Source organism: Palaemon carinicauda, chromosome 2, assembly GCF_036898095.1.
Source record: "Palaemon carinicauda isolate YSFRI2023 chromosome 2, ASM3689809v2, whole genome shotgun sequence".
Lineage (NCBI taxonomy): Eukaryota > Metazoa > Arthropoda > Malacostraca > Decapoda > Palaemonidae > Palaemon > Palaemon carinicauda.
In genome coordinates, this window is record NC_090726.1 from 36,136,603 (window position 1) to 36,160,232 (window position 23,630).

General features: G+C 35.4%; 2 protein-coding genes across 2 annotated transcripts in view; one reads left to right on the top strand and one right to left on the bottom strand.

Moving 5' to 3' along the window:
* The window catches only part of LOC137616058 (apoptosis-stimulating of p53 protein 2-like), a 55,773-nt gene extending 33,155 nt beyond the window's left edge, over positions 1 to 22,618 (top strand). The window contains 12 exon segments of the mRNA XM_068345739.1: positions 1,264 to 1,443; positions 2,122 to 2,223; positions 3,630 to 4,006; positions 4,301 to 4,376; positions 7,399 to 7,449; positions 8,681 to 8,746; positions 10,389 to 10,606; positions 10,797 to 11,314; positions 14,020 to 14,392; positions 14,533 to 14,699; positions 17,001 to 17,200; positions 21,717 to 22,618. Coding sequence (XP_068201840.1) covers positions 1,264 to 1,443; positions 2,122 to 2,223; positions 3,630 to 4,006; positions 4,301 to 4,376; positions 7,399 to 7,449; positions 8,681 to 8,746; positions 10,389 to 10,606; positions 10,797 to 11,314; positions 14,020 to 14,392; positions 14,533 to 14,699; positions 17,001 to 17,200; positions 21,717 to 21,755 — 2,367 coding nt within the window. The 3' untranslated portion in view covers positions 21,756 to 22,618.
* A 39-nt stretch (positions 22,619 to 22,657) lies between these two features.
* The window catches only part of mRpS30 (mitochondrial ribosomal protein S30), a 69,949-nt gene continuing 68,976 nt past the window's right edge, over positions 22,658 to 23,630 (bottom strand). Inside the window, exon 9 of the mRNA XM_068354628.1 lies at positions 22,658 to 22,975. Coding sequence (XP_068210729.1) covers positions 22,840 to 22,975 — 136 coding nt within the window. The 3' untranslated portion in view covers positions 22,658 to 22,839. The remainder of the gene's footprint in view (positions 22,976 to 23,630) is intronic.

Genomic DNA, 23,630 nt, shown 5'->3' on the forward strand with positions numbered 1-23,630 from the left:
GGCTGTTGCTCAGCTTTAAGCTAGTTCTTTAGATTGGAGAGCATAGACCTTTCTTCATAGTAGGAATTGACAATGCTCTTGGGGAGCTCGAAAGTCTTGAGCTCCGAGAGAACTAGAGTTGCCCGTATCAAATGTCGCCTGATTTCTCAGGTCCCTCAAGAGGGCCCCGTATGAACCTTTGAGGTAGGTGTCAGTTAAGGATCTGACCCTAAAGGCAATCTTCCTCCTTGCCTGTGGTCTCATCGAAGTGGGTATGCAAACTGTGGCTCATCGTATGCCATCAGTCATACTGAGGAGCAAAGGAAGATCTCTTCACCTTTGTTCCCGAGTTTATTGCAAAGATGTTGAACCTTGACCCCAGGTTCGAATCCATCTTCATCTTTTCCCTTAAAGATGCGACCACTGATTCAGGTGATTTGCTGCTTTGTCCTGTATGGGCACCATAGTGTTATCAGAAGCTGACTCGGCCCTTCAGGCCATAGGACCAAAATCTTTTCCTTAGAATAAATTAGGCAAGCTAAAGAAAATTATCTCCAAGAACACCATATCCTTATCTTTCTGGCTTTGGGAAACCATCACAATATTCAAGCAAGCATATCCACCATTAGAGGTATAGGGTCAATGTTAGCCTTTAGGGAGAACCTATCCGTGGCGCAAGTTTTGAAGGCCGAAGACTGGAAATGCCAGAAAACCTTCAGGGCTCACTATCTGCTATAGTATACCCATAAGTCCTTAGACAGGTTGTATAGTAATCCTAGATCCTTCACAGGACAAGAAGCATCTCGTCTAAGATTGGGGTCTTGACGAGAGTCTAGAATAAGAGTTAAGAATGTTTGGTCATTTTCCTCTTTTTCTTTCCCCTCCTTTGGGGTGTAACTTACCTGCTGGATCTGACATGGCTGCAGGTAAGCTTCTGTACTGTCCTATTAAAGGATGAGGGTTTGTATTTGTGTAAGACCAAATCACAAATTTTTGAGGTAAAGTGTTTTTCTTAACTACAAACTTGAGTCCTTTAAGTTACACTTTCTGCCTCAACTACCCCAAAAGTAATTGGTGAAGGTCATAGTGGCTACTCATTGGGTTGGCAGGGGTTCAGGGCTTACCTGACACCCATCAGTAACTAGCTACACCTCATTATAAATTTTATAGAGTTACAGATTTGCTGAAATCATAATTTTATGAAAGGACTCAGATTTGTATACAGGAGTTAGGAAAAATACAAATTATCTTGAATAATTTTTATTTTTATTTTTTTTCACGCAGTATCGTAATAGTGTGAACAGAGAAGCTTCGGCACGAGTAGATGCCCAACGGGAAACATTAGCAGCACGACGTGATGAGATAACGCGAATTGACAAACGGATTGCAGAGTTACAGCAGCGTCTACATCGAAAGCGGATTTTGAATCACCAACTTGCATCACAGATTACAGCTGCAACACAGGTACCATAGGCTTAGTTGTAGAGTGATGAATTTAAAAGTATCAAATACTGTATTAATTTAAAGTATCAAGAATGAATGTTCTATAAATTGTATAGTTTTTTACCAGTACAGTACTTCATTGTCTTACTAACTTGCAGTCAATACAGTATTGCATTTTTCTATGATTCAATTTTTCAGTTGCCATAAGTTTATGGTTTTTAAGTTTTACTGCAGAAGTAATATAATTTCTCTTATGTTGTATACCCTTTCTGTGCATAGTTTAAAGCCTAATTCTGGTCATGTTGGATATTATTCATCAAGCATTGAATACTTTATAAGTAACTGAAATTGTCACCTTAATGAAAAGAACAAATTAAACTTCCCCTTAGTACATTATTATTCAGACCTTCCTTTTATATTATACTGTATCAATAGTAAGATTTTCTTTGAAAAACGCTGAACTCAGACCTCCCGTTAACTGACCACAAAGGAATCTTGAAGCAGTGTTTCCTCAAAATTATTAATTTTAAGTGATTCATTCTTTTTTGTAAGATTTACATCAAACTCACTGTGAAGTATTTTGATTTGAAAATTATTAATACAGTTCTTTATATTGAAGATAATAGAAAGTCACAAACTACTGTACTGTATGGTTATATTGTTATTGTAGTTTAGTAACATCTTGCTTCTTGTTTATAGGCTAAGCAGGCACAATTGAAGGCTGTACAGCAGAAGGCTCTGAGGGATGGTATTCATAGTGAGAACTCTGCAGATGACATCAACACTTCAGAACATCTCAAGGTATGGTTTTTGTTCACCTTGTGCTATGGTTTGCATATCGCTCATAAATTGAAAGCCATATTTATTTAACAAAATCAATATCTTAAGTAATACAGTGAACCCTCGCTACTTCGCGGTTCGACCATCGCGGATTCACCACTTCGCGGATTTTTTCCATAACCCATATATATACAGTAATATATATATATATATATATATATATGTATGCATGTATTTATGTATATATGTAGGTATGTATATGTGTATACATATAAATATATATGTATATATACACACACACACACATATATATATATATATATATATGCATATATATATATATATATATATATATATATATATATATATATATATATATATATATATATATATATATATATATATATATATATATATATATCTAAAGTAGGAAGATGTGATGTAGTTCTAAGGGAAAAGTATGGGAAATATGTCTGGGTAATAAGCAAAGCTCTACCTCCAGTTTGTTTCTTCATTATGATCAGAGATAAATGTAAACAAAACATTGGTTGCCATTTTTTATCGTGCTTTTTAGCGTGTTTAGGAAATGCATGATATAAAATCACCTTTAATATTTGTGCCTGTTTTAGTTTAGGGTACTGTAGTACATGCATTAAGTGTTCTGTACATTAAAGGGTAGTTTGTTAACAGAACTACGTACAAGGGAAGGTTTTAAAAGTCTGAATATACATGTTGAATAAATAGGTAAATATGGTGTCACTACTTCGCGGATTTTCACCTATCGCGGCCGCGACTGGAACCTATCTACCGCGATAAAAGAGGGTTCACTGTACCCCTCTTTTTGTTGGTCTGACATAATGTCAATTCCAACTTTTTCACTCACCTACAGTATAAGAAATTCAAAATTGAAATTGTTACGCCATTTTACCCGACCTTACATCGGTCTGTATGTCTTACAATAACACTGAAATTCTGTACTGTACTGTACTTAAACATGAAACCCATTAATGTAGGTATCGAGTTAAAATAAAATGGTAGCAGGTTGCAAGTACACTTTTGTGTTCGTACAAGTAAAGGGAATGTATGAGTCACTTTATAGGGTGAAAGTCCAACCTATGTTGAAAATCAACATACTGTAGTCAGGTCTCTTGGAAACAATTAACGATGTATCGCGGGGTATTACCAACATTATATTTGAGATACTGCTGTTCATAAAAGAAAATTAAGTAATATTGTAGATACAGTACAGTATACCTTCTTTTAAGTACTGCATTCTAGTACAGAGCTTTAATATTATACACTTCTACATCAGAAATTCAGTACTGTATATCCAAGTTAATGTCCTAGTTATACACTTCTAAACTGTATGTACAGCTGTATTGTATACTAAATTAGAGCTGATTTTTAATACGGTATATTTTGTACAGGTACCTACCAGTGAGGACTTGGGAGAGTTTGGTCCTAACAAAAATGATCCCAAGTACCAGACACTTCCGTATAATACTAAGTTCTCGATGACCTTCAAGACAAAGAATGGCCAGAGTGGAGGAGACTCAGACTCTGCTCCTACAACTCCCACTGGCATTGCCCCAGCTATTGCCACATTTGATGCAACTTCTACTGCTACCACTGTGCCTGTCAATAGTGCGGTAGTAACAAGGACTGTCCACAGTATCCCTACTCATCCTCCGTCCCGTGGACTTGCCCATGCACCAGGCGCATTAAATCAGTCACAGCCCCTGCATATTTCTCAGCAACCGTCGGGACCAGTTAAACCTCCGCCTAATCCAGCAATGACTCCAAGGTAAAAATATCTTATTCTTAGCCTTTTTGGCCCAGATGTTTTGAAACGTAGCATTTATGTAATTCTGTTGCTCACTTAAGGTTAATTCCCCACTTCTTTCAACATTACTTTTATATATATATGTATGTAAATATAGAAAGTCTATAATTTAGAGCATAAAATGGTTGTGTGACCGACTGATTGGTCTTCATAAAAGAGATATATTGGATAATATGTTAACATTAATTAGCTTTTTATTGATACTATAAATTTCACATTTTTATCATACCCTGAAAACTTAATTTGTCTCTGTAGGGTTTATGGCCCTGGGGCCCAACAGTTCAATCAGAGGACGCAGCCACTTGGTTCTACAAGTGCAGGACCAAATCAGGTAAAATTCATGATTTTAATTTGATTTTGCATTTGTGTATTTTTGTGTGTGTGTGTGTGTTTTATGTTCATAATCCTACAAACAAGACTGAAACAGTATCTTTAACATATTTAGTAGTTACATATTAACATGGTGTTGTGAAAGCTTTTGTCTAATCCATGTACTATGGGTGTTGGTGCACCCTTCTAAAATACTTTTTTTTTTCTTTTGTGCGTATTGTTGGCACTTTCATATATATTTTAATGTTAATTGGAATTACCTTTAAATGTTCCTTTGCCAAACACATCCAAAAATATAATAGTTATATAATTTTCATGTATTTTAAAGATTTGTTTAATTGAAATTTGAAAAAGTGATACTTAAAAGGAAACACAACTCTCCATAATCATTGAGAATTTACAGTGGGACCTCGGTTTACAAGTTTGATTTATTTTGGGAGTCAGCTGTCAAACTAAAATGCTCGTAATAAAGAGGGAATTAACTATGAGTTTCACATGTCAATAAATACACGTATACACTAATTTTTAAAGGTTACCCCTAAAATCACAAATTAATAAAATTTGATTCAATACAAAATAGAAATATTAACAAATTAACTCTAATTTTACCTAAGAGGAGGAGGGGGAGGATCATTTCCCTCTATGAGAACTTTTATCGGGAGTGCTCTCTTGAAGAGTATTCACTATCACTAAGTGAATCCCGTAATTTACACTTTCTGGACAATTGGTTGTCATTTTTTTACACACTTGAGCCCTGTCCACACGATCGAGCATGCCCGACGGGCAAACAGTGATACCATGCCACGATAGTTAGTGAAAATAAGGGTTGATGACGTCAGAAGCGGGAAAACTAAAGGCAGGAATCTGGCAACACTTTGATGCCAGATCCCTGTCTGTGGTTTTCCCGCTTCTGACGTCATTAACCCTTATTTTCACTAACTATCGTGGCATGGTATCACTGTTTGCCCGTCGGGCATGCTCGATCGTGTGGACAGGGCTTTACGTTCAGTTTTGACAAGGGACCTATCTATTGATGACTGCCTTTTCCATTCTTTAAAATGGCATGAAAATGAGACGGCTTTGATGGTAAATATATTTGCTGCGCACCATGCAGAAACCTTATCCGGGATATTTCTGCAAACTTTTGTTAGGGTCCCACATTCTTAATATCTCCTAATTTCATTTGAAGCTTGAGGTTTGGCACTCTTCCCTTTCTCTTTAGTTGAAAATCCACATTCTCTAGGTGTTGCACCTTATGCAGCTCCTATACTATTGCTTTTTCAGTGTTTTTGGTAAACTTCTTAATGTTAAGATTTTGCTGTTGATTTGTCAATATTAGCACTGGTTTTACATCATCAAATGCTTTTATATCTTCTTGTTCAGAATTCTTACTGTGCCAATCGTTCATAATGATGTACAAATGTACACTTTAGGTAGGTTGGCCGTACGCATACATTTTTCATGCTTCGCAATCATTTCTTTTTCATTTCTCTGGTAATTTTATCCTTCTTTTTACCATCTCAATCATCTTGGGGATCATTGTCACTAAACTGTTAACTTTACAACACAGCACAAAATTTCTTTATGATAAACAACAACAATCTAATCTTGACAAAGCAAATGTGGGGACAACCGACCTACTGTATTACAGTTCTAAAGATGTGCTTAGGAGATGATCCTTCTATTAGTGCTGCTTGGATAGTGGAAGATTTAGACCCTGAGGAAGGGGGTTTGTTGTTAGCTAATGCAAAGCAAAGTTGGGTGCCGTACGAGTGCCATGTGACTGATTTCTGTGCATCACGTGCTTATTAGTACTCATCCAGGAAAAATGCCCGTACAGGGAGAAAGTTTTTGCTTGCAGACCGATGCAATAACCCAATAACCCATTTTAAATTTGTATGTTCGTATTCCAATTTGCTTATATTCAAAATTTACTTGTAAACCAAGGTATTACTGTATTTTTTAAATAAACTTCCTACATTGTTGAGTAATGATTTACATTATTATTTTTATAAGCATGTGAAAATGTATTCTTAATTACAGTATGAATTATCAATGCTAGATTATATGTCAAGCTCAATGTACCTAATTCTTAAATTTTCTATAAATACTTCAACACATGGAAAGCAATTTAATTTTTTCTATGACGTATCTACAATAGTATAAATGTAATAGTTCCAGTAGGCTACTGATATGCAAGATATAAGTAAAAAGTATTTTTTTTATTAGTTTGCCTTTGTGATTTTTGCTAGATGCATGAATTCTGATAGTGCTGTATTTTGAGTGGCTGTTTGGTAAAGGCTAAGAATCATTCAAAATGGCTCCATATATTTTTCGTGAAGAAATTTTGCCTGTCAGCCTTGGTGAAATTAGAATTTAATGTGAAATATACACAGATGATCACTTGACTGTACTTGATACTTAAATTGTTTTCTAGTAAAATTAATTTATAGAGCATTATACTACGTAGAATTTAATGGCCATTCATAGTGAAGGAATGCTGAGTTTTTATAAGCTAATTACCTCATTGATTTTTTAGCTGGTGAAAAGTTGAAACCTATAGTGGTAATTAACTTAAAAAGTCTTTTACAATTTTTCAAATACCAAAAAACTTCTACTGTACTATAATTTTTCAGGGAATTTCATGCTGGTTAGTGAAAATTTTGGTCTCATGGGAAAAATAAAAGTAAATTACTATAATGGAGTAGGGTTATTTTTTCATGTCAACATTCTAGTGGTAAGCAGGAATGTATAGTATTTATTTCTGACACCGCTATTGAAGATTCCAGCATTTCAGCACTATTAATGGCAAGTTTATCAAATTAACAAATAAGAGCTTTTCACGATTGCTCCATTGCTGCATTTAATCAGCGTCTCCCTTCATTTGGTCAAGTTTGACAGCCATTAGCTCTCTTTACAAAGGTGTTTGCGGAAATGTACCCAAAGGCTTATTGTTGTTGTTTGTAGTTTACTGGTTGGTAGCCTAGTTGGTAACTAACCCTAATCCCTTCTTTGCCCTCCAGGACTCACGCCCCTTCCTACCCCCTACTTCCCTCTCTGTCTCCTTCAATCAGGTGAGTTTTCCAACTAACCGGTCTTTTACACCACTAATGTTTGTAATTTCTTTAAAGATTAGTCTAAGGTTTTGCAATCAATCAGAAAAGGTTTTAGTAATGTTTAGAGGAAAAGTTAATCAAAATATGGTTTTATTTTTTACTAGAATAATATCAATAAATTAACAAGTTGGAGGTGAATTAAATTTTTACTTGTTAATGCTGTTAGTGACAGACTGTTACAATATTTAGGTTGCATATGCTAAATAAACAGAACTTGTAACTTGGTTTCTCAGAGTAACAATCACTTTTTATAATGTACTTCTAATAAAGGGATTTTGATGAAGGAAAAATCTTTCTGGGCGAGGAACCTGTGTCGCCAGTAAAATGCTCCTAATAATGTCCTTTAGTAATTTTACCCAGAATTTTGGATATAAATTTTATCTTTGCCATAATTAATATAGAATATTCATTATGGTTAATCAACCAAATGAGAAAACTTTAATGAAGAATTATATTTAGTTTGCATGAATAATGAAGAATTAGATTTAGTTTGCATATTCATATTCACTAGAAAAAATTACCTCAGTAATGTAAACTAATACATACATCATATTAAAGGTAAATTGAAGCAGCAGCTCTATTTCATGCCGATTCTTGGGTATTTGTTAGTAAGAGACCCAACCTAGCATTTTTTCTACCTTTTTGAAGAGGTGTTAATAGTGGCTGAATAAGTTTAAAGGTCACTTATAAATAGCATAGGCAAGGAACAGGTTACTGCACTTATTGCACAATGTCCGTGACCAATCATATCCTGTATACTTCTGATAAACACCCCTGCCAGCTCTCCATCTAAGCTATGACCAGGGAGGGCCATGCAATGGCAGCTGATGAATCGCCTTTAGTCTCTCCCACGAAGTCCCTGTCCCTATCTAACTAGGATGGTGAGGTTGCAAGCACTAGTAAAAACTGTTAGGCTGTAAACAGGACCTACTATTAAATTTAATTATAGCATAATTTTATTTCAAAATAATAAGTTACCCCTCCCTTCAATTGTGTCCATAGTTTTTCATGCAAAAAGCATTACAGCTTTGTTTTTCTTCTAAAAGATTTACTAATGCTTTTGTGTTGTTATTTGATATTGCAGCTTATTACTAATTATATCCTCATCAGTTTATGCTTGCATTTGTCGTCATCCTAAATGCCCCTGCTTCCCTGTAGATATTAACACGAGCAACACTCTTTGTTATAGAAGCTGAATCCAGGGTTAACATCCCATGCACAGAGCCGAAGTCTACTGCCCGTGCATCAGTCTCAGGTTAGTAGCAAAAACAAAAGGGATAAAGACTAGATTGTTTATAAATAGGTTTCTATCTGTAGAACTGGGTTACTGGTATTAGAACCTTGTGCAATTCCTGTACTTAGTTGAAATACTCACCTTTTTTGCACAATTATATCTGCTGTGTTTGATAGTCAAGCCTATTTTGGAGAATTTATTTAAAACACACACCGTACTGTACTGCAAATTGCTTTTTCAAATTACAGTAAAAGTAACATAAAGAAGATTTTTCAGTTTTGTTTATAATGTGAGCATGATTATTACTAAATTTTCCCATGGTGTGAAAAAAAAATTTACATTAAAAATAGGGATTGGATATACCATATACAAGGAAAAAATGAGAGAGATTGGTAATATTCAGCAACTATACGCGGGCAAGATTTAAGTTTTTTTGGGGGGGGCGGTTGAAAGATAGTGATGAAAACAATCGATTTCTAAAAATTTCACATGTTTCTGTCGTAGATTGGAGTGTTTAAAAGCACTGCTGGATAATAAAAGAAAATACAATCACAGTCAAACTATATTTGTTATAGTTTAGATAAAAAGATATGATTGAACTCTTCCGAGTAAAAGGAGAGCCTTCCTGCAAGTATGAGGGCTTAAGTCGCATGAACTGGACTTATTTGGGTCGCAATAGGAAGAAACTATTCATGCCGTATTGTAACCTACATCCTGGAGTTAATTCATCTTTAAAAAATTCCCCAAAACATTGCAGTGATTACATAAATACCTTAAATGTATTGTGCAGTCAATCCTTATTTGCAAATTTGATAATGTACGGAATGACCCTGTTATTCAATAAAGCAATATTTATGGATATTTATTCACCATTATGTAACCCATAATACAGAACAGGCTTTGATAGAGAAGACCAAAAGCCATTACAGTATTATACATTGGCTTGTATAATAGTGAAATTGCACATGTCTGTGCTTCTGTCTATGTTAGTCAAGGTGCATTCACACTTGTACAATTGGTGCACCCTCACTAAAATGACAAAAAAAGAAAAAAAATTGCACGAATAATGCAGATCAAATATAGCACAGCATACACCCCTGTACTCTCTTATGAAAGGGGAGATTATGTTAACTGATGTTTTTATATAATTGCATTTTTAAAACCTTCTTTGGTGTCATATGAATTTTGTTTTTTCTCTCGAAATACATACCTGGTAATCTTTTTCTAAATATATAATGTAATAGGGGATATGAGGGTGTCATTAAAGGGTCATTAATTATTCACTAGTGTGTGAAAGCATGTGCTGGTGGGTTTTACCTAACCTCTGCAAATGGCAAGGTCTGACTATTTGAAACATTTGTGCAATAATTAATCTATAAAGTAACTTTTGTATTTATGAAAAATGGAATTTTATTTACAAGCCTATTTTAGATAGACAAATAAGTATAAATTTCAATTTCATTAATTTATTCAAATCAACAACTTTAAGTATTAGAAATTATGATTCTTAAAGGGAAGCTAATTAACATAATTGTATGTTAATCTTGTTTAATGACTTTTCTACATTTGATAATGTATATTGTATGTTTATAGTTATGCATCTAAGAATATCCACGGGATTTAGCATCTGTAGTTAATTATAAAATTCCTTTTAAATTTCCAGGAGTCTGAAAATGTTAAAGGGGAAGGAAATGAAGAGACTGCCTCAGGAACTGAAAATGGTCGTGTGAAACCTGCTTTACCACCTAAGCCAGCTGTCCCATCTAAACCTCTTCCTCCTCCTCGTCAGAAAGGTGACCACTTAGCTGCTAGCAATGAAAGCCTTAACTCTGCACCTCCTACAAGTCGTGTAAATCAAGGTCGATCCCAACATGGATTCAGGTGAGATTTTAACATTTCATTTACTTAATCATAAGCTATAATGGCTAAAAAAAATAATGTAAACCCAGACCTAAAGATCATGCATTTGTTCTAACGAACACACATGCTTATGTGAATTTTGACTGAATACAATTATAATTTACTATGCTTTTTAATATTTAATACTTTAATTCTATACTTTACTTGACAGGTATGCTAGCCAAAATGTGATAATGTCAACTTATACTCAGCAAACGGGCACAGACCCTCAGTCTACTGAGGGAGTTGATGATGGTGCCATGCTTAAAGTGGCTAATAATATCCATAACAATGTAAGTAATTCCAAGACAGAATCTGATGCAGGAGAAAAAGTGCACGTATCGATAAACCGGCGCATTGAAATGCCCCCAGATTTCATGTTCCCTGAAGACGAAACTCCTCCTTCTGATCTCTTAGGACAGAAAGTTGAAGAGATAGAGAATGGAACATCTGACACACAAGGAACTCAACAGGAGAATGGAATGGATGCTGCTGACAATGTAAGCATGCAGCAATCCCTCCCAGTAACTGAGCTTGAAAAACTGAGGATAAATCACTCAAAAGAAGATATTAAAATGAGCCAAGAAGAAAATACTTTAGTAAATAATGGTGTCCATATACCTAAGGATGATTCTAGAAAACCGGATGGAGCAGACACTAACTCTGTTACCATCGAAGAAGGCAGACCAGGTTAGTGAAAAATAGAATAGTATTCAAAAGAAATCCTTGAACATTAATATTTAATCTCATTTTGTTTTGTCTAGTTGTGTGACTATAATAATGATTTTAGTGTGACAAGTGCAGTTTAAGCTAAGGTATCTTAATAGAAGTAATTGATCTTGAGGAACATTAGTTTATTCCTACGCAGATACAAACTTCAGAGTCATTTAATGGGGTTACTCCTGATTATACTTCCTACGGCCGGTTCAACCAAAATTTTGGTTGGTTGTGTCATACTTTGTGTTGGGTAAACACAGAGCATGTGCAGGGAGCAAGGGGAAGGCTGCTCACAGTGTCTCTCTAAACACTACCGGTCGCAAAGTGAAGAGGTTCTCTCACTTCTTCTCTGCGATCGAGCCTTTCACATTCATCTCGCCTACCTTTTTTGGTGTGTAGCATTCCTAACTTGTTTTTTCCTAATTTACAGTCATTCGAGTGTCTACTCATCAACTGCAGGTTACGAGTGAGTGCGTGTGTCCTGTAAATTAGTATTTATGTCCTTGTCAGGACAGGATAGCTACATGTAACGTCCTTTCTGCCAGTTGGGCACTGACACACTCGTTCCTTGCCCCTCTTGTCTTGATAAGAGGTTCAAGAGAATCTCCATGTAATTATTGTAAGGACTGGTCTCTCTCCCAGCAAGAGAGTTAACCTTTCGCCATAGGAATCTGAAAGATTTTTACGTTACTTAATATCCTCCCGATGGGAATTAGAGAACAGTCTCTTCCTAGGCAGTGAGAATCTCCCTTCAATAATACATGTCAAGAACTAGCTGAAGCATTAATTTCAAAAGACAATCGTCAAGAGACAGTTGAATATGCACAGCGAGACCTTGAGGAATTATGTCCTAGCTCACCTTGCATGATGATAGACAACCAGATGATCCTACTGGAAGGAACCTAGAGTTGAGAGAGCTTTTCCCCAAAGTCAAAAGGCATCAGTGTGGGATGAGGAGAGCCCTCATTTCCCAACACATTCTCAGGAACCAGGTATGCCATGTGAATATGGGGCTTCTAAGGCTTAAGCGATCCGTAGAAGCTTATAAATGGTTGGTCGGACTGCATTACTTACGGTCACGCCCCAAGGCTTCCCGGAACTACTCATTCCCTTCAGCCCACCCTCTTCTTCCCTACCTAGAGTAGTTAAGTCAAGTAGAAGGGTCATCAATCAGACCATATAAACAGGTAAATGATTTGTTCCTGAGAGCAGTGTGAGTTTCTGATGAAATATCTGGGAAAGAAGGTAGTCATGGACAACCTTTCTGTACAAGCATATCCTATTAGAAGATCCTTTGCATCCTCAGGGGAAGCGTCGCTAGATATGATTTTGATGGATCTACCTCAACCTTCATATTGTTTGGTTACATAGCCTCTGAGCTATGTTGTTAGGGAGCGTTTTTGCGTGCCCTGAGGAAATGCATTCAAGAGCTCTGTCTCCCTTTGCAAAGAGAAATGAAATAAAACCTAAATACCCTCGGGGGAAGTGTCGCTAGGGTCCCCCATCAAACATGCGATACACACGACCTGATGCAATGCATTCAGAAGATTGTCTCCTTTGGTGAAAAGAAACTAATTAAGAACCTATATACCCTCAGGGAAAGCATCGCTAGGGACCCCCACTTGAGCATGTGATACGTGTGGGTTTACCGCAACCTCAGCGTTCCACAAGACAATGCTTTATTACAATCCTCAACTGGTTGATGGGAAGAAACACACCGCTGGATAGTTACCTTGAAAAGGCCCATTCAAGTATGTGGACATTCTTTCAATGGTCACCGTTTTACTATGACTATGATGAACTGATGAACTAACTGGCAGTCTCACAGGATGCAGGCTAGTGTTCAGCCTCAGGATTCATTACTCCGACTATCTTGGCTAGGAAGGCCACGGAGGAAAAAACAATCTTCTTTACATTTGTAGCCTGACCAGGGGTTTTTCCCCCCCAAAGCAATTGTGTCTCAATCTATTTAGTATTTGTCATACTAAATTGTCCTCTTCTTTATTATGTAACACTTGTTCATATTATTTCACCCCTGGCGAAGATTACCTTTTGGGAACTGATTGATCAGCCTTGGCTCATGCAAGGCAATTATATTCCCTGGCAGTTCTCCTTGATCTCTTACTATTGTTACTAGTAACTAGACCAGAGAAAATGTTTACCTCTTAGCCTTGCCTTTTTCAAGCCGGCCACACTATCCTATGTGATTCTTGGCTAATCTCTTGCTATTATTTATAGTAATTAGATTGTCCAGAGAGGAGGTATTATTCCTAGCTATACAAACTTGAGTTATTTACCAAAGGTCCTGCCTCAAGCCGGCCCACAAGTCTTTGACCAGGCGATTGATGTGAAGAGACGCCGTTAGCAGCCTTCTGCTTGCTCCCTGTGCATGCGCTTTGTTTACCCAGCATGAAGCAACCAAACAAAATTTTGGTTGAACCAGTCTTACAAAATATGATCAGTAGTAATCCCATTAAATGACTGGTTTGTAAAGCTAGGTAAAATACAAATATAAAATTTGTAATGTTTTAAAATAACCTAAATTATATATTGACCTCAAAAATACTATTGTTATATCTTACCTTTGATATGCTCTTTAGCACAGTAATGTTAGTGTAGTAGTAACTAAAATTTTTATATTTGCATGTAAAGTACACTCATTTTTTTTTGTTATACAGAAAATGAAGGCGACCGTAGTAACCTGTCCACGTCCGACATCATAAACAACATAAATGACAACATCAATAACAATAATTCTAATAATGGAGGTGTTATTGTAAGGAGGATAAAGAAAGGAAATCTCAAAACTAAAAACTCTTCAAGAGTCCCCCGGAGAGTTAGCTTTGATCCTCTTGCCCTTTTGCTTGATGCCTCTCTGGAAGGAGAATTGGAACTTGTTCGGCGTACAGCCATGGAGGTGCCAAATCCTTCTGCTGCTAATGATGAAGGGATAACTGCACTTCACAATGCCATATGTGCTGGACATCTTGACATAGTCACATTCTTAGTTACTTTTGGATGTGATGTAAATGCACAAGATTCAGATGGATGGTGAGTTTAGACTATATATTTTTAATTTTGACTCCGTTTTACTTTTATAAAGAAAAAATGTTGTATTATACAGTAACCTGTTTTTTTATGGTAATTAGAATTTAAGTGGCCTAAGTTTGTATTGTGATTTTTTTTTTCAGGACACCATTACACTGTGCAGCTTCCTGTAATAATGTCTCAATGGTTCGATTTTTGGTAGAGCATGGAGCTTGTATTCTTGCTACAACTCTTTCAGACCATGAAACTGCTGCAGAAAAATGTGAACAAGATGAAGAAGGATATGATGGTTGTTCACAGTACCTTTATAGTAAGTAATTATTTGTCTTTTTACTGTTAGGTTTATAGACACCAAATCTCTGCACTGATTGGTACAATAATGCATAAAATTCTCAATCTAAAACCAATATTTGACCTGGCAGGGTAAAGGTGAGATAGAAATCATGCAATAATCTAGGCTTATGTGTGGCTTTAGTATGGTTTTTTGTGTAAATAACGTCAGCAGAGAAATGCTATTGAAGGTTCGGGTAAAAGGAGGTCGTTAAGAAAAATAAGTATCCCTTTAAAAACAATGCATAAGTTGCATATCATACGATTGTTAGAGGTTAGATGTTCCCTGAATATGATTTTAATTGTGGTGTTTTGTAAGGAAATTTGTCAACACTTCCAGCTTACAAACAAGTACCTTCCCAGAAGGGTGTTGGAAGCGTGAATTTTTTGTAGGTTAATTTGCTACTATGTTAATGATACATAAATTGGCAGCTTTTTTGTGCGATATGGTAAACTTAATACCAATTGTGATAATAAAAGTTTGAACATGGGATCGCATTTCAACATCTGAGGAGGCTTTTGAGGTAGAGGTTACTAGTATGAAGTATGTTTCCACGGAGGTTTGCACTGTTTTCGTCTCCTCTGCATAAATAAGACTAGTATAGGATAGTTGTTAATTTCTATTTAAATTTTTGAGGAACTCTCAGGATTAGGATCCTAATCCTAAACATACAGAGGCCCCACCACAAGAGAAAATGCTTTGACAATTATTTGTCTCTATCTTGGACAGAAAATGTTTCTTGGTCTTCATTATGCTGCATCTCTTCCAGCTCCTTCAAATCTTTGTTCATAAGCTCCTCATTATGAAATTCAAATGTAACTCATCAAAATCCTCTTCTTCTCCCAGGTATAGATTAATTCCATGAATGTGTTAACAAATTGTGGTAATAAGTCATTCTCAAACCATTCAAATTTGTATGTCACTTCCTTTCATGCATTTTATTTATTGTGGACACAGTTGTAAATATTGTAACCCTTCTAAGTGCTTCCATGTAGGTCTTGACAAGTGTCATTTTTAAAAATGGGTGATCATGCCATCATCTATCTGTTGTAGAAGTGAAGTTGTTTTAAGGGGTAAATACAAAACCTCAATATTCATGCAGGAATCACTCACATGGGGTAGATGCTCAGGCATTACTAATGATTAAGAGAATCAGGGGTAGATGCTCGGGGCATTACCAATGATTGAGATAATCAACAGAATTACCTTCGTAAGGCAGTACAACTTTAATTTGCAATGAAATGTTGAAAGAACCAGTCTTTAGGAATAGCAGGTGTGACCCAGGCTTAAGCATTTGGCATCCAAGTGCTGGGTAGACCAATTTTTTTATAATTTTTTAGAGCATGTTGATCAGTGATGTGTTAAATTAACAGCAAATTAAATTATTTTAATCACCCATAATACTGACACCCAGTAGGAGCATTAGCCTCAGGATGTAGTTTTTTCATTTTTTCTGGAATTTTATTTTTCCAGAAGAGGCTAGTCATTTCTGTGCACCACCAGAACCCTACTGGCTGAGTTAGACTACTGTTTGAAACTGAGCGGGTTAGGCTAGAAACTCTTTGCCCGGATATTTGCTGGCCTTGGATTTAAGAATTGTCAAACGATGGAAAGAATTTCTGAAGCTATGATATCTAAGTCCGAGATCTTGTAAATAGCTGGAGGGAGAAGATTATAATCATTTCTACCATAATCAACTGTCCTGCGTTCTCTCAACTTTTCTTCCGACTAAACAAGTAGCTTCGTTTTATGTTAGGAATTCTTAAACTGGTCAACTACAATCTAAACATAACTTTTCATAAGGAACAGTAAACCCTCAACATTCCTCACAGCAATTACCTAAATCACTATGAGGATCATGATTGTCCAAAAGTAACTTCCATGAACAATCAGAAGACATCCGTAACGATCGCTAATAACCTGGATAACTCACAATTTACAGGAAGTAAAGTGTTGACCTATGAAGCATGAGATTATAATACAAAGCTTTTAATCCATAGCTAAGCCAAGCCTATTGCCATTAACTGCTAGTGTCTCAATATTGTACTAAAGGCCTAAGACTATTGAATAGAAACAAAACTGGGAATTTTTAGATTTGGTGTTAATATCAATATAAACCGGTCTTCGAGAGATGCAATATGAACATCATGAGCAGTTCACAGACATAGGGATTTTTTTTCTTGTTGATTATAGATTTGAAAGGATATACTGTATGGTAAAATTTTATTAATAATGCTCTTTACTCCTTAATGATAACCCCCCCCCCTTTTTTTTTTGCAGGTGTTCAAGAAAAACTAGGTATAATGAATGGGGGTGTAGTATATGGTGTATATGATTATGACGGTCAGGTTTCTGACGAACTAAGTTTCCGATGCGGAGATGCCATAACTATTCTTCGGAGGGGTGACGAGTATGAACGAGAATGGTGGTGGGGGCAACTTCATGATATTCAAGGATATGTACCCAGAAATTTACTTGGAGTAAGTATTACAAAATATTGTTTCAATATTTGTCTTTTTATTTGCACTAATGTATTAGAGATTTTTTTTCAATATTTGTCTTTTATTTGCACTAATGAAATTGCTAAGCAAACTGTTTGATTTACACTGCACTAATGTGTGTATATGTATATATATGTTTATATTTAACCCTCCAAATTCACGGCAAGTGAGAATAGTAATATGTGGTAAAGTATGAACCGTTGAGAGTGATTTAGGCAAACATAAGACATTGCTTTCAAATAAAAGGAGCAACTTTATGACTATTAAATTTTTTTTTAGTTATTGATGAAATTCTTAGTTTATTATGGTTAAAGAATGGAAAATACCTATGATTTTGTATTGAAAATATTCTTATAAAATTTTATGATGGCCTCTGCAACCTCCAAGTCCTGAAGACTAGGTCTATGAAAGAACACTGTACAATATAGTTATAACTGCTGAATGGCTTCCCCGGCCAAAATTTCATAAATTAATAATACAATAATAAGTTTTGCGAGTGATTTCAATACAATAGTTGAAGTGTTTGTTACAAAGTAAATGATATAGCCAATACTGCTAAATTACACATTTTCATCTTGATAGCAAGAGAAAAGCTAGAAATTATATACAGGCTTATTCCTTAATACAATAGTTGAAGTTTGTTACAAAGTAAATAATATAGCCAATACTGCTAAATTACACATTTTCATCTTGATAGCAAGAGAAAAGCTAGAAATTATATACAGGCTTATTCCTTTTTAGATATGCAATGAATTTATAAGTGAAAGCCAGACTTTAAACATAAATTTTTATCTATATTTGTAACTTTATGCCTTGATTCTTGTTTTTGTTAACATTGAAACCTTCATAGTCGCTAATTGAACATAGGTTTGTCACTGCATTACTAGAGTAGAATGCACTTAAAATTCAGTTTGTCAAACATTTATCTTGGCAGAACTGTAAAGTATAATAGCTTATATTTTCAATGAGGGTACCAAGTGAATAATACAAAGATGCTAAATTTTATTTTATTCATGTATTAGTGATTGTTTATTGTATATTTTGAGTATTTTAGTTATAGTTGTTTCATTCAAGTACTCAAAGTAATCATAGTTGGTTTCATTTTAATTATTACCCCATTTTAGGGTTAAATGTTATAACCATTGACTGCCAAGAATCTGATAAATTAGAAAAAATATATACCTTTTGTAGTTGACATACTGTACATATTTCTATCATATATTCATGGCATATCTATTTTAATTTTCTTTATTTCTGGCACATATCAGTTGACTATCATCTGATGATATACGGAGTTGGATGGAAAAATCTAAAAAAAAAAAATCAAAATTTTGATTGAATCACCAATACCAAACACCAGCTTAAAAACATGTGAATTTGGAGGGTTAAGTGCAATTATATACATTTTTGTTTAAAATCATTTGTTCCAACGCTAACAAAACCATGCCCTTTTAACATAGGAAGATCGCTTTAGCATAAAGCTAATGGCCGATATATTTTGAATGAAAGTTTCAAGAAGGGAACTTATTGCAGATTGTCAAACACTCCTGCCTACAAAGAGAACTTATTTTAATTTTGTCTGTTCATAGAACAGATCTCCCCTTTTCACAAATCCCCTTTGTGCTGGTACAATTTTTTTTGTTCATGAGTGAATTGTGTTTCATGGAATCAAAATCGGAAGTCTTTTAAGAACTAAAGAACTGACCTTAGGCTGTTTCATGGCTTGGCTGTCTTTAGATACACACCACCTTTGTGTTGTGTGCAGCGACCATTCCTATTCACAGAAAACCCCCCCGCCCTGAGTGTCATAGCTGGTCTCCTTCCCAATGATGCAAGTGGGTGGAGATGAAAAATGCCATGAAGAGCCCTCTTCTTGGGGATAAGTTTTCCTTCTACAGTATTGCTGAGGCAACCATGCTTCTTTCCTCGCCTCTTCCCAGACTATCACTGCTGACTCTCCAAGCCTGGTGCTAGCAAGCGTGAAAGGATGGGGGGACTGGGACGACAGCTGTGGATCTGGTCAGTCCCGTATGGGGGTGGAACACATGGTGTGAGATACTTGCGCCACTACTGCTTTGATTGGTTTATACAAAGATGCCTCGCATCAATGAGTATAGCCCTTTTCTTGATATCCTTGGTATACTGTACTATACAATGCCAGTCCCCCTAAGTGACCTCTGCTTTACAGTGTTTAGTGAATCAATGGCTCCTGATTGGAGCATGTGTGGTTTCCTCCAACTTGCTGACACCCAAGAAGAAAATCTCGCCAAGAATATAAAAGACAGACTCGGCATGTTCAAGTGCAAAAAGGAAGCATACATACTCCTTGCAACGAACAGAAGAGTAAGAAAAATAAGTTGATCTGGTAACTTTCTCGTAAAGTCTTGTTTGACTAATTATAAGTTCATGACTCCCTGCAAGACTGCTCAACTTCGTTGGAATTGTTTGGTATGTGGGTCTGGTGCTTCTGCTTTGGTCAAAGCACTTCAGCCTCTAAGTTTGGTTGTGTTGAGTATTCATATTCACCTCTACCACTATGAAAGCAAATGAAGAGTTTCATAGTTCTAAGTAGGTAGGAGTCACATAATAGGTTTGCTGAAAGTAATCATCTGTTCCCTAGTGTACAATTTGGTTTTCATAAAGGCCTTGGAGCATGTGATGCCCTTCTTACAATCTCCAATGCTGTACAGAAATCCCTTGATTGTGGTTAGGAAGTTTGTATGATTGGCCTTGATTTTAGTGCAGCCTTTGACTGTGTTCATCACGAGGTCCTTGTTTTCAAACTCAAACAGTTGGGAGTTGGTGGGTCATTTCATAGCATCATTATTGAATTTTTAAGTAATAAATTGCAAAGAGTTACCGTTGATGGGCACCATAGTGAGTATAGGAATATGATATCTGGTGTTCCTCAAGGTAATGTTCTTGTCCCATTAATTTTCATACTATACACACATGACATGTTGGTTTGACCTAGAAAACAAGCTTGCTCCATATGCAGATGATGCTACTCTCTTTGCATCAATTCCATCCCCTGAATGTAGATCTGGGGTTGGTGAATCCCTTAATAGAGTTTTAGCTAAAATTAGTGCATGGTGCAAATTATGGGGTATGAAGTTGAATCCTAACAAAACTCAAAGTATGATTGTAAGTAGGTCAAGGACTGTGGCTCCTCAACATCCGGATCTCAGTATTGATGTTTCTTTAAATTTGTATGACTTAAAATTTTAGGTGTGATTCTCGACAGCAAATTTACTTTTGAGAAGCACATTAGGTCTGTGTCTTCTTCAATTGCACAAAAAACTGGCGTATTGAGAAAGTCTTTCAAGATATTTGGTGATCAATCTATTTTTAATTCTTTCATTCTACCTTGTTTTGAGTATTGTTCTCCTGTCTGGTGTTCAGCTGCGATTCTCATCCTAATTTGTTGGACAGAAACTTACGGTCTATTAATCTTTGGCACTGTCGTTCAATTAGTTCATTATGCATGTTGCATAAGATTTTTCATAACTCTGACCATCCTTTACATTCATATCTCCCTGGACGATTCTATCCTGTTCGTAATACTAGGCAGGAAGTTAATTCTAATAGCCAGGCCTTCTCCATCATAAGGCTCAATACTACACAGTATTCTAGAAGCTGTTACCAAGTTGTGGAATGATCTTCCTAATCGGGTCATTGAATCAGTAGAATTTCAAAAGTTCAAAGTTAGAGCAAATGTTTTTATGTTGACCAGGCTGACATGAGTCTTTTTATAGTGTTTATATGACATATCTGTTTTTGACGTTGTTAATAGTTTATGTAGGACATATCTGCTTTGACGTTGCTACGTTTTAGAATGATTTATTGTTAACTTGTGAGAACATTTATTTCCTTTCCTCACTGGGCTATTTTTCCCTATTGGAGGCCTTGGGCTTATAGCATCTTGCTTTTCCAACTGGGGTTGGAGCTTGGCTAGTAATAATAATAATGGTCCATACTCCACTTTCCTTCAAGAAGAACACGGTTTACCTGGTGTTGAAGGTGGGTACTAGCTTCATGACAAAAGTTAGCTCCTATGATGTAAAGAAAGGAACTAGGTTTGTGTAGCTTAGAAAAATACAAAAAATTGATATTTCATATTTGATACTATATTTCATATTTGATACTATAAAATTTTGTTTATATGTACATTTTCAAGTGCTTCACTTGTGCTAATTTCACAATTGTAGTTCACAGAACCATAGACATGTATCTCTACAACTAAGTTCACTTTTGTTCCATAAAGTAATCCTTAAATGTTTGGTAAATCATGTCAATTCCTTTGCCTTTGCATATTCAGATATCCTTGGAAAATTTTTTTCTATTTTACTTTGTTACCTGGTGGGTAATATTGTAAAACAAGAGGTAGTTACACAATTTTTATTAACTATACATTGAATTCATATCTTAAGAATAATTACCATTTACATTATATTACAGTGCTATAAAGTATAATATATAAATCTAATCATTTCAGCTTTATCCAAGAGTAAAAAATCCTTTGCGAGACTCGTGAGACCCCTGCTATTCAACTCTTCGATGGGCCATCCACAAAAAACTGTTCATTTTCTTGGTGAATTGAAAGGCCAAACCTAATACTTTATAAGGGTTCTGGAATACAGGCTTCCTTACAATATCTACACCAGGATGTATTCTTGGTGCTTTGCTCAGAGTGATAAACTTCTTGATATTATACACCAGCAACTGACTACTTTAGACTACTGACCTAATGAATAGTCATATTGACTGTTGACTTCAGACTTGCATAATTTGGTGGTAGAAACCAAATCTGTTGGGTAATATTAACATGAAAAGAACAGGTTTTGAACACTTCCACAACAGTAATTCTTGGTAGGTATTACAGAAATGATAGAAAATTCAATTTTACATTGCTGTAAAACAGTGTCTTGCACCACTAGTGAAATATTTTGAAGCAGACCAGTGCCTTAAGTACCAACAACAGTTAAAAGTTGTTAAGTGTCCTGTGATTATGACTGACAGATAGATACATTAAATATAACTTAACATATCTTAAAGCCCTATATTTATCAGAAAAATGTATACTCTGTAATGCTTTTGATGCATCTGAAGATATTTTTGACATTATGCATCAGCTTCTTTGAAAGATTAGTTTTGTTGACTGGTGGAAGATAGTAATAAATACAAGTTTAAATCTAGCTAATTGAGTGTACTGTATAAAGTAATGGAAATGTCAAACTTGTATACTTTTGCTGTTGTCCACAAGTCTACAAATAAAGTTAACTTGAGAGAATGAAGCCGTGGAACAACTATTTTTCTAGCTTGACGACCACACATCATTGTTAATATTTTACTACTGTATTAATTGTACTGATATACATAAATAAAGTTGCCATATAATATTGCTATTCATTATAGTTACCTATACATAAGCAGTGGTTTGATAATTTTTTAACATTGGAGATTTCTTTCAACCAGTTACATAAAGCAACCAATATCTGGGTTTTGTTTGAACAGTTTAATCTGTATTTGTTCCTACATCAAGAGATTAAATTTTATTGCTCACCTTTGATGAATTTAGTGAAGGATATACACAGCTGCTAAATAAAAGTGAAAATGCTTCAATCATCATATTTAAACAACAATTCTGAATTAAGTCTTGGCTTTCGTCTTACTCTCCTATCTTTCCTTAAAGCCTTCGGTATAAATATTGTGATGTAGTCATCAAGCCTCCTTTGACCAGGATTCTTCTGTGCACTATAAAAGAAAAAAAAATATCAACTTTTCACCCATTTATCCGTTACAATCAGGACGGCACCTTCCCAGTGCATTATATAATCAAATACAATTCATATCAATATTGTGGTTCCCAAAAACAAATTTCTGATCCTAAAAAGAAAAAAAAAACCTTAACTTTTACAAGTTGGAATCTGAGAAAGCAGTTCAAATACACTGGTTGATTCTGCAAAAATTTTTTCTGGCTTACCTCCACACTAAAGGTCCAAATAGGTAGTGAATACTAATAGAGTTCTAAACATGCATTTTGAGATCCAAACCTCATACATTGCAACAAATAGATTAATTAAACATTATGATGTTTACTGTAACCTAAGGAACAATCTGTAAAATAAATTACAATATACATATATCTCATTTGCTGTGTCTCCTGGCCTATTGGACATTATTGATTATGTGGGTATACTCTCACATAGCAATGCATGGTTTAGAAAACTAGAGGACTTCACAACAGTTTAGCACATGTATTGAAAAATGGCAAGGATATGATTATTGTTAATAACTGCTTAGACCAGTCGACTATAAAACTACTAAGGTTCAAATGCCTTTATGAAATTGGTTACTTTTGAAATAATTTTATAAACTAATTTGATTTCCATCTACAGTATAACGTCTA